General features: G+C 29.8%; 1 protein-coding gene across 1 annotated transcript in view; it reads left to right on the top strand.

Moving 5' to 3' along the window:
- Positions 1 to 12,403, top strand: part of LOC112596153 — a gene marked incomplete at its 5' end in the record, with an annotated part of 88,416 nt that overhangs the window by 3,836 nt on the left and 72,177 nt on the right. The window contains 2 exons of the mRNA XM_025341649.1: positions 4,401 to 4,582; positions 5,216 to 5,381. Of these exons, the coding sequence (XP_025197434.1) occupies positions 4,401 to 4,582; positions 5,216 to 5,381 (348 nt within the window). The remainder of the gene's footprint in view (positions 1 to 4,400; positions 4,583 to 5,215; positions 5,382 to 12,403) is intronic.

Below are 12,403 nucleotides of genomic sequence, written 5' to 3'. Positions count from 1 at the left end.
TATATTATTTTATTATTTTAAATAAAATATTAAAATGTATATCAGAACACCTTTTTCCTAGCTTTTTTTTCAGCAAAGCTGTCAATAATATCATCATAATCTAGGGTCTTTGCCAACTTGTGTTCGATGGAGAGAAGTATTAAATGATTTAAGCGGTTTTCTGCTGTAGTTGAACGTAAATAACTTTTTATTAATTTCAGTTTACTGAAAGATCTTTCTCCCGTTGACACAGACGTGGGAATGGTAGAAAGTATTCGAAGACAAATACATATTTGAGGTAGTATATTTTGAAGTCCTTTCTTATATATTTGATTAAGAATAGAAATCGATGCAATTTCGCTATCGTTAAAAATAATTGTTGATACTTAGTGTATTTTGAAATAAATTCGTAGTTCCTCTTTTAATACATTAGCACACACGTCATTAGGATATACACTTGAAATTATATTAGCTTGAGCTTTGAAATATTCAGCACTTGGTTCTTCTGTATCTGGTGGATTGATTATTGAAGAAAATGTGTTTGTTATTTTCTCCATAGTTGCTTGAATACCATAAATATCTGATAAAAGCCTATCTAATGCGGTTACAAACACTTCAACTTTAAATTTGTTTTCAATATCATGGAAAGGCTGTTCATCTGAAATATCATCGTGAAAATGTTTTTTTCTTCGAACTCTTGAAGTTATCTTAAATTCTGTCGTTAAATTCAAAGTGGAAGCTACTGATTTCGACTCCAGTAATAAATCATTCCAAGAGTCTTTTATCTGTTGAATTTCTGTAGCTAATTGTTGAAAATGCATTGAACTTTCATCTATGGAAGTTTTTTTGCTCTGAAGAATTTTATTTCGATCATCAATACACTGAAGAACCTTGTACCAGATAGTTGTTAACAATATAAATTCAAAGGAATGTAACCATGAAATCAGATCATCTGCTTCAGCATGATTATCTGCAGGTAGATTAATTTCATTTTTAACACGAACAAGTGAATTTAGAATACCGGAATAATTTTTAGATAATGGACGAACAGCATCAATTCTGGCACTCCATCTAGTAGCTGATATTGAATGTAGTGAAAGACCAGCAGTTTCTTGAAGTATCTTCCATCTTGATGGACTACAAGAAAAAAAGTTGTATAGCTTTTGAATGTTTCCAAAAAATGTTTTTACTTCTAGGCTGGTTTCCATTGCATGTACTCCACATAGATTTAAAGAGTGAGCACTACATGGTGAAAACAAAGCTTGAGGATACTTCTCTATTATTTTACTTTTCACGCCGTTGTATTTGCCAGACATATTTGCTGCATTATCATAACCTTGGCCCCTGCATAGTGCTAAATCTAAATTGCATTCAACTAAAATTTCTTCTATTTTGTTTGCAATATCAGCTCCTGTTTTTTTTTCATAGTCAACCATTGTTAGAAATCGTTCTTGTATATCCCAAGTTCCAGCATTTTCAAAAACATATCTTATAATGAATACCAATTGTTCCTTGTGTGACACATCTGGAGTACCGTCTACAATAATTGAATAATATTGACATATTTTTATTTCTTCAATAATTTTTTGTTGAACTTTTTTGGCACAAATTTCCAAAAACTCATTTTGACTTCGTGGAGATAGATAGTGAGCAGACATTTTTTTACCACTGTCTTTATATTCCTTAATAGTGTCCAAATGATTTTTCATTGTTTCGCTGTAATGACTAACTAATTTTGCAGTTGAAATAAAAAGTCCACAGTCATCATGATCGATCGTTGAGTGTATGCCTCTAAATGGCAAATTATTTTCTGCTAAAAACAATGTGATATCTACTACTATCCGAAGGAGTTTTCTCCATTTTTCTTTCTCTGTGTTAATAGAAACTTGCAAATCTTTGTCGATCCCTTTCCTACCATTTATTGCTTCTACCAAGTCCTTCCATAATAAATATCTTTCTATGTGCTTCGTATTCCCTTCGTGGTTATCGATCTTGTCTTACAGTTTTCTCCAATTATTTTCAATACCATTTCTACATAAACCCGATGGCTCAAATTCATCATCTCTTAAAAAAAGACAACACGGAAAGCAAAATAAAGCATTTTTTAGTGTACTCCATACAAGCCAGTCGCGTTTTACTGTTTCTTTATTAGGTAAGGTTTTTTGTAAAAGTGAAATCGGAAAAGAGCGATTCTCATGTTCATCATGGGGAAACTTTGATGGCATAGTAGGTGGACCAACTGCAGCTAAATAGTCGCGATCTGACAAACTAAGTTTTTTCCAAGTTGCTGGATCGTTACTTAATTTAAACATTTCGTCAGATTGTTTGTTATAATTGGCTTCAATAATGCCTTTGGAACAAAATATATTACTGTCAATAACATTTTTATCTAATTCCTTTACACTTTCATTCTCGTTCATTGGTATACATTTAACTACCTCATTATTTTGTGTGTTAATAACGTTTTCATTAATTTCTTTTGGATATGGAACAACTGTATCATCAATTTTACTTTTTTTGGACTCTCCTACATGAATATTTATGGTTTTTTCATTTTCTAATACTTTGGGGTCATCAATATCACATTGTTGCTCGTTTATATCATTTTGAGCCAAGTTCCTACTTGACGTACACCAACCGAAATCATGTAAATTACGTTTTCCTTTATCTTCTTTAAGTTTTTTTTCATTTTTTGCCTTCTTCTTCGCAGCACCCGATAAATACACACGCTTCATTATTTTTTTATTATTAACAACTCTAAAGTCACACAACATAAGTAGTGTAAGTAAATTATATTAATTTAATTAATTGTTTTAAATAAATTATTAGAAATTAAATTAAGTAATCGAATGCGGTAAACGGAAAAAAAGTCTCCCGTTTAAATAATATAATAGGATATATTTTATTCAATTATAAACCACATATATAAATGAATACATTTTTATATTTTTTAAATAATATTATTATAATATTTTATAATATGTTTTTTTCTCCCAGTCCGCCACTGGAAAATGCTATGAAATATTTAGATAACAAGTAAAAAAAAATTTAAAAACATTTATCTTCAATAAATTTAACATGTAATTATGAATGTAAATAGGTATAACCGTATTAGGGTATAATTTAGTATTATTCTATAAGTACAGGTAGATATAATGATACAGACTATAGCTTAATGTCCCAATACGAAGATAGACTACTTTAAAGACTAATAGAAATATTAAAAATTAATCATTTCAATAAAAATAAAGAATAATATGTACATATTTCAATCAATTATTACTTACTAATATTGGTGTTTCTGCTAATCGCTATTTACTGTGCTAGTAATAAATTTATAAAAATACAGGGACACTGTGGTAGTGTGTTACACATCGACTGTCGAGTAATTAGCAACCGAATGGTGCGGCCGTGTAGGTTGTGGTTTACTATACAGAATAGTCAATTCTACAATGTATCGGTTATAGGTTTTTGTCTAAAAATATCGAGTGCTGCGTGCACCATCGCCTATCGTAGCAAATCAAGTATCGTTATCGCGATCTATCCACATTATACTACACACATATACTATACACATTATACTAATATATTAAAATATTATTAAGTAGAAACGACGGCATAGTCGAGCGGTGCGGTGGAGGAGATTGTTTTGACTACGTGACTGGTCGTCATGCTCTTACTCGCGCATTGTATGACTGTATAAGACAGTAATAAATTATATTTTAATTTTATTTTAAGTATTAATATTATATTTATGTGGATGACGCAAAGCAGATTATTTTTGTCTCAATAACGGTGGTCGGTGATAGTTCTTTGTTTTTAATTATTATACATCAAGACTTTTTGGGGGCCCCCTAAAAATATTACAACAATGGGGCCTGGGGCAAAATGTTCCCATTGCCCCCCCCTCTGAACGGCCATGCACTTGCCTTGCTGTTTTTGGTCTAGGAGAAATTGATGATTTCCTTTGTAATGATTAATCCTTGGTTTCAACATCATACCCGTATATTCAAGTTTTGCACTCTTTATAATAATTTTTTTAAAGTCTAGATCAGTTTAAATCAAAATATATGACACTGTATATTTGTATAAAAGGGTACAAATCGTAACAAGCGTTGACGATAGATTGACATTAAAATACAAAGTCAAAATGAAACATAAGAAATCATAGGATTTTATCGATAAATTGTCTAATCATAAACATATCATTTTACCAATAATTTAGATACCGTCATATGGACGACAATAATTTAAAATGATGCGATCTAATATATAAATGACTTTATGACGATCGACGATATTATACTAAGACCAATTCACCGCTCTAAACTTACAGCGACCAAATTAAATAAAACATTAAAATATTTCATACCAACTTTTTTTTGTGTGGATTATAATGTTGATCAAATTTCTGATTCTAGTCGAATACATGAAATTTCCAAAATTGACGAAATCGAATATAAAATATACATCTCCCTATTTAAAACAATTAGCTCATCACCCATGGATTAAAGTGAAAGAGGTTAAATTTCACAATATAAATGTAAGAAAACAAATTATGTATAACAAAATGAAAACTATAAAGCTACAACTTGAAAATGAGGTAAATAAATACTCCAATAAATAGATTCCCAGACATTGAAATCATGGTATTTCGTTTTAATTATGTTTTTGATGTAAAATTCTCACTAACCAAATGTCAGTTATACATTTATTTAATAATATTTCAAGACCTCATTTTTTGTAATTAAATTAAACAAGTTATAAGCATCGTTAAAAAAAAAAAAATGACATTAATTTATAATCTTAAACTTTTCAACTTTTACATATTAAGTGATACTAGATTCTTTATATAAATCGTATAGTAACGATTAAAATCAGTTCAACGATTCTAGATTTAAGCAACATTAAATTGTTGTTCTTTAATTTATTTGTTTAAATATAGTATTTTATAAGCTGACGAAGATCATCGTCGTTAATAATAGTTTTTTGTACATAATATTTAATGATTGAATTCAAATTTAAAACATATTAAAAAAACTTATTCCTTATTTATGAATTAGAATCTACATTATCTGCTTTTATCTTTTTCTTTAATTACAACTATGGATTTTAACTGAGTTCTATTTTTATTTTGCAAATTATTGCAAAAAAATTTTAATACAAATTAATATTATATAAATTTGAAATCATGTAAATGGTAATTGAACTTAAGAATATGATTTACCTAACATAGCTGCACAACGAAAAAAATAACACAATGAGAAAGAAAATCACTTATCCCAAAAATTCAGTGAATGAAATGATTTGTAAACTGCCGTTGTTGAAACAGTTCAAGAAAGAAAATAAAAATAAGCCAATACCGGATATAAAAAGCTCTATTGTAGAAGCCTATATTTATGGTATGATTTTATTGTAGTAGCTTACGTTTATAGATAACTATAAAAAAAATAGTATGTACGGATAATTTAGCCTCTTGGTTACTCTGGTCCAATTTAAAATCTTAATAGGACATTACCCTTCTACAGCAAGATTGATTTAGACCAGCGGTTCTCGACCTTTTTTCATTCACGCACTCTTTGATCACTCAACACTACTTTCCTGACCTCCAAATGCCAATTTGTCATATATTTTCACATAAGATAGATATGAATTTACAAAATAAGTTTAATAATGAAAAATTTTGAAATATTTATTTATTTTGATAAACATGCGCAGTATATTGTATATCTAAAAATAATATTAAGTTAAAAATTTAAAGTTATCCTTGAGCATGTTTGCTAGCACTTGATTTTTTGAAATCTGGCTCCACGGATGATAAATAAACTCGTAAGTCTGAACTCACAGGGAGTCTATTGCGGTACTTATTTATAATAATTAATAAATGTGTATGATGAAAAAGCTCTCTCTACTAATACAGAGCTCGTAAACGGTAGTAAAACACTGAATATTTTGTAAGAAAACTCAGGATATTCGTCTTTCACATTAGCCCAAAAGGTGATAAGTGATTTTTTTTCAAGAAATGCTGCCTGGAGTGAAGAATCCGTTTTCAGTTCAATCAATTTTTCTTTAAAACTGCGGAGTTGAAATAAATTTCACTGAAAGGGAACATAGTCCAGTGGTCTTCTTTTCCACATTTATGAAAGTGTTTTTCAAAAGCTGTTTTAAGCGCATTCAAATGTTGAACAATTTGATGTTTGATGCCTTGTGATAATAAATTCATAACAGTTTCACAGAGAAAATTATGCAGTACTTCAAAAATTTCTGGTTGGTTATTCTCAATACACATTTTCCAATACTCTAACTTTTTAACAAAAGATTCTATTATGCCATTAACTTGGAATATTGTCACTAAACTGTTTTGAGGAGTCAATTAAGATTGTTTAATTTCAAAAAAACATCGGATAAGTATGCTAGTTTTTGAAGCCATTCATAGTCGTTAAATTTTGATGACAGTCGAAAAGGATGATCTTCAAAAAATATTTGAACTTCATGCCTAAGTTCAAACAAACAAGTAAGGACTTTACCTTGTGATAACTATCGAATCTTGGTATGAAGAAGGAGGGTTTTGTGAAGACTTCCCATGTCTTCAAACAATAAAGAAAATATTTTGGAGTTCGTGTGGCGAGACTTAATAAAAATGACCACTTTACAAGAATCGTCCAGAATGTCCTTCAAATCTGCAGGAAGAGGTTTCGATGCAAAAGCTTGCCGATGGATACAACTATGATCCATTTTATTAGTGAGGATACTGCCTTTATACGCGCAAGAAGACCAGAGTAACAACCTGACATAGACTTGCCACCATCAGTAATTAAACCACAGCATTGTGACCACTTTATTTTTTTTTCGGCTAAGTAAGAATTAATAGCATGAAAAATATTTGCACCTGTTGTGCGTCCAATTAAAGGATGGCAGAGCAAAAGACCTTCTTCGCTTTCATTTTATTTTATAAACTTTGCAATAACTATAAAACAGCTAATTGTGCTACATCAGTACTCTTGTCCACTTGAATGGAAAACAATTCACTATTATTGATGTCTTTTAATATTGTCTCTTCAATATCATAAGAAATTTCTTTGATTCTACGACTGATTGTGTCATTTGATAGTTGGATAGCATTTATTTTATGAACGTATTTTTTTCCGAAAATACAATGAACTGCCTTTTTAATGCTTGGCAAAATCAAATTTTCACTGATTATGTGATTTTTACCACTTCTGGTGATATAACTAATTCGAAACAATGCTTCAACAACATCAACGTTAGCATTACCTGAAGAAGGGCAGATTTGCATATTGCACTTATTTTTATTTTCCAGCAAACGTTTAACTGCTATTCGCTAGTACTTCCCCACAGATAACACATTCAGGTTTAGCAACATTATCAATCGTAATAAATGAAAACCCGTGGCACAAATATTCTTCTGAATATTTCATAATCTTTCCCGGCTCTAGAAATTTAGTATCACTAACCTGTGGTAACTTCTTAAGATTTTTTGCGGAAATATTAGTTATTGATGACGACACTTCTTGTGTATGAATGGGATCGGTTGATTCAGTAGTTTTCCTTTTACTGACGCTACCAGTATTTAACCAATGATCCATGGTTGAAAATTGTGAAAATGTTAAACAATGTCAAAAAAGAAAAAAATAGTAATTAGAAATACGTTGTTATGTGACACGGTCTCTTTAAAAGCAAGCGACTGACTAATTATTGGAATACAAATATCAAACAAACTGTTCACAGGAATGGTTTTATCTGAATTTAAGATAAAAATGGTATGTAATTTTAACGAGGAACGCCACATTACCAGATTACATACAATCTAATCGTGCCACCAGCCTAGAATAATATATTATACCTATTTTAGTATTATACTCTTATTATACACTTATACTACATAGCATTAATTACAAAAAACGTATTTACAACATTTATAATACTTCATAAGTAATTTCAATTAATTACAACAAATTTCATTTTTTCTGCCATTACGCTTTTTTTATCCGGGGATCCCCTAATACCTTCTCGCGGACCTCCGGTTGAGAACCGCTGATTTAGACATTTTTTGATGAAGTTACAAACATCTTAGAAATCACTTGATAATTACCTAATTATATTTTATTATTATTATCTTTTATGAAAAAAGAACTGTCATAACATTCTCAGAATGTTATATTATATCATTACTCATTTATGGTCAACTGTCTATAGCTGCACTGTATACAGAGTGTTCCAAATTTCACATGACAGCAGATTTAAACATGATATACTTAAATTAGAAAAAAAATGACTTGTGTAAAAACCTTTTTAAATTATATAACCTAAACTAATTTAATATTAATTATTTTTTTATTAATTAAAAAGAAGAGAAGATTTTAGGGTTAACTTTTAAAATTCAAATAGGGACCTATATTTTTGAAATACAATTCATATAAGATTTTTTTTTTTAATGAATTTTGACAAATCATTCATAATTATGCATTAATAATTAGAAAAGTTATTTATATGAAAATATAATTGGGTTATTAAATAATTTAGTTGGTATATTTAAATGTTAAAATAGTAAAATAGTATTGTTTCCGAATAAATTTTAAGTATATAATTAAATAAGTAAGAATTTTGTATAATGTTATTTGTTAATGTGTCAATGAATTAAATAAAAGTAGATTTAATGTATTTTTTTTTTTTAAATAATAACTATTTGTTGGTCAGTAAGTTAAGAAATTTTAAAAAAGATTGTTTATTATTAGTGATTTTAAATGTGAAATCGAGAATATGTGTTAAGACAAAAATGTATTGTATAAATGTTGTACCTGAAAAAAACAAAGATTAACTATATGTTTTCATTGTTTTTTTTTTTTTAACCCTTTGTTGACCAAGCATCGAATTAAAATATTTTTTAAAGTTTTTTTTGGTTTTTTTTTTTTTTTTTAATCAAATTTGAGTTAGGATCATGGTACTTGGAAGTACCGTCGGTCATCTAGGTTTTTTTTTAATGGTACTTTTAAGTACCAACAGTAATTTTGCCATATAATTTTTAACATGTGGAATATACCAAAATTTATTTACGACTTTAGAAAAAAAAAATGTTCTTCTCTTATTTCTAAAAATATTACTTTTAATAAAAATAAGCATAAAAGTTTTTTTTTTTAAATATTAACATATAAATTAAAAACCTCAATAGCTCCTAAGTGTAAATTAAGTATTTTAGTCTAAAAAATGTTATATTATTAGGTCAATACCATATGAATTATTTTGTTACCAAAAACTTTTTTATCATGGAAATTAATAGGTGTCGATTTATATGCTGGTTAAATAAAAAGAAAATCATAACTCCATATCAGTCAAATAAAAATATTATAATTAAAAAAAAAAGTAGTTATTTTACATTATGCTTATGAACACATTAGGTATAATAATTTTTTATGCATATGAGTTATACTAGTTATGAACAATCTATATCATGATAGTCCGCAAAACAATTTTTTTTATCGTTACAGCATAAAAATACATTGCAATGGGAGCATTTTGAATATGGTCATGATTGAGTTCCGTTTATAGCACAAACTTCACAACGTCCTCGATTAGTAACAAATTTTGGCCAATGAATTCCTCGATTGGTTAAACGCACATCTTTTGACACTGACCATTCTTTTCATTCTTTTCCTCTCCTCTTCTTTGTTGCCGGACCTTTCTTTTTTGGTGTTGAAGTTGACTGTCTTTTATTTGATTTAGGAAGTTCTCGTAAAGTCAAAAGTCCTTGTGTGACTGAACGACGAAAATCCAATAAAGTAATACTTCCATGTATTTGCATGTATACCACATACGAATTTACAAACATAATGTCTAATAAACCCCAAAATATTCGGTACCACCACTTTTTTGATTTTCTGTTAACACCGTAAGTTGTTCTAAGTTGATCAGCATGATCTACACCACCCATATAACAATTATAATCATGAACAACTTCTGGACATAGAATATCTTTTTTTCGACCAAAATTATCCTTTCTTGTAACAGTTGTTATTTCTGAACCATGATAATTTGATGCTAACATAACATACTTGGTATCTTTCCATTTGTAAACACCAATACCAGTGTTGGTAATGCGATAATCTGATGAACCTCTAGGCGCTTTTTTATCTTCAGATAATTCCGGGATATCTTTACGGTTTGATCGGATTGTCCCACATGCTAGTGAATTTTCTGCTTTTAATTTTTCTAGCAATGGCAATGAAGTAAAATAATTGTCGAAAAATAATTTTTTAATTTTATTCCACTCGTTTTTCGTCAAATTCAATACAACACGCTCACCCAAACCAAATGACTCAAATTCATCAGATAATTGCTCATCTTTGTCTTGATAAATACTAAGTTTTTTATATATCCCCTTTGGTCAGATAAACACCATATTTTATATCCGCGTTTGATAGGTTTTTGAGGATTATATTGTTTCATACAGTTACTACCTTTAAAAATAATCATCGATTCATCAATACTTAGTTCTCTCGTTCCATGGTAAGATGTAGAAAATATTTCATTACAGTAATTTATCAAAGGCCTAAGTTTTAACAGTTTATCTTTATTATTTGTTGGGATCAATGAGTTGTCTTGAACATGAAGATATTTTGATAAAATATTATCAAATCGATTACGGCTCATTGTATTTGACACACAGGGAACATTTAAATCTTCAGATGTTGCCCAATAATGTTTCCAACTTAGCAGTTTGTTGTATCCTATTAAAAAATTTATACCTATGAAGTTCAGAATTTCAAAACGTTTTACATTCAAAGGACGTCCTCTTTGAATACTATATAAATTTGTTTGATACACAAGTTGATCAATAAAACCATCGATAAATTCCAAAAATATTGACGTAGCAGTTTCCCCCTTGAATTTGCCATCAACGGGTCCATCGGGAAGTGAATCGGGTTCTAATGTTTTGACAGTTATCTTTTTTCCATTTACGGCGAATTTGTGAGATATCTTCTTTTTTTTTTTTTTGAAGTGTTTTTAAGCTTTTTGGAAGGCGGAGATTTGATATTATTGGAAGGGCCAGAAGTGTCGTGGAGATTGACAATTTGAGTAGAAGTCAGCACAGCTATCACTACAAGTTCTACTGGCTCAATTATATTTGAAAAATTAATATCAGTATTATCCAGAATAAATTCAAAACTATCTTCATTTTCAATTTCTAATTCATTTGTCACTATATTTTCTTCAGATGGATTATTATCGATCACAGAAAAAAAATCTTTACCTTTCGTAATATTGTCTTCGTCATCCGATAATTCTTCGTCGGTAATCTCATTATTATCTAACGAAATCTCTTCATTTAACCACTGAAGTAACAAATCATCGTTATTATTTGTCATTTTAAAATAATATTGTTCGCGATAAGTCAACCATCGAAGCAAGTCGTTCGTTAATTGTCGCTCTGCATTACTTCGTTGTTCCATATTGCTCTATCTTACTTTGTCATGGACTTCCGGCAGACCCTTACGGTTATACCTCACTCTACTTTCGGACCATTTTTTTGTTAGGGATAAAATGTTTGATTCAGAGTATTTTCCGGATATACGAATAATTATTTGATCATGAATGAAGCTTAGTCCGGCGCATTTGGCAGCCAAAACGTTGATGTTGACAGAATTAACTTCCAGATAGCATGAGCTTGTTACCAAGCGATCTGATGTCATTTAAATCAATCATAATGTTGTTGACGAAAATGAAAATGTAACATTTTCCGAAAGAATTTTAAATTCATTAGATATCCCTGGAATGCCACCAATAACCTTCGATTAAGTGCCCCATTATTCTCCTCCGTAATTGGAAGCCGTACCTCATATGTAACGGTACGCGTTTGGTCATCAAAAGATTACCGGAAACATCTGAAGCAAACGCATTTTGATTGGGAAGTTTAAAGGAAGTGGTCCTAGTTCTGCCAGTATTCTGATGATGCCGTAGTTCACCATACCACCTTCAAAAGTCACAGTTTCCGAATTCGTTTAGCTTGCCATGTATATAAATAAATCTCAAGGTCAAACAATGATCCATTTGTTTTAGACTTTGGAAAATCCATGTTTTCTCATGGAGACGTATATGTTGCGTGTTCGCGTATGTTGAGAAACTGGCTCAGATCTCATTTGATGTTAGCTATATAGAGTGTTAACCAAAAGCATTGCACCGATAAGTTTAAATTAAATAAAAATTAAAAGTATTTATAATTCTAAAAATAGATATTAACGTTTAAAGTTTGACCGTCTGTACTATCAAGTGTAGAACACTGTTAGCCACAGCAACGCGGACCGGGTCAGCACTAGTTATAATAATTTTGTTCTGCTTTGTCGGTAATGGTTCACTTTCAGAATAATTGTTCAAACTTCCATGGATCATATTGATTTTCTCGTTGTAA

Source organism: Melanaphis sacchari, unplaced genomic scaffold (genome assembly GCF_002803265.2).
Source record: "Melanaphis sacchari strain LSU unplaced genomic scaffold, SCAv2.0 Contig302_pilon_pilon, whole genome shotgun sequence".
Lineage (NCBI taxonomy): Eukaryota > Metazoa > Arthropoda > Insecta > Hemiptera > Aphididae > Melanaphis > Melanaphis sacchari.
The sequence above is the reverse complement of the archived record's forward strand: the minus strand, read 5'-3'. Positions and strand labels throughout refer to the sequence as shown.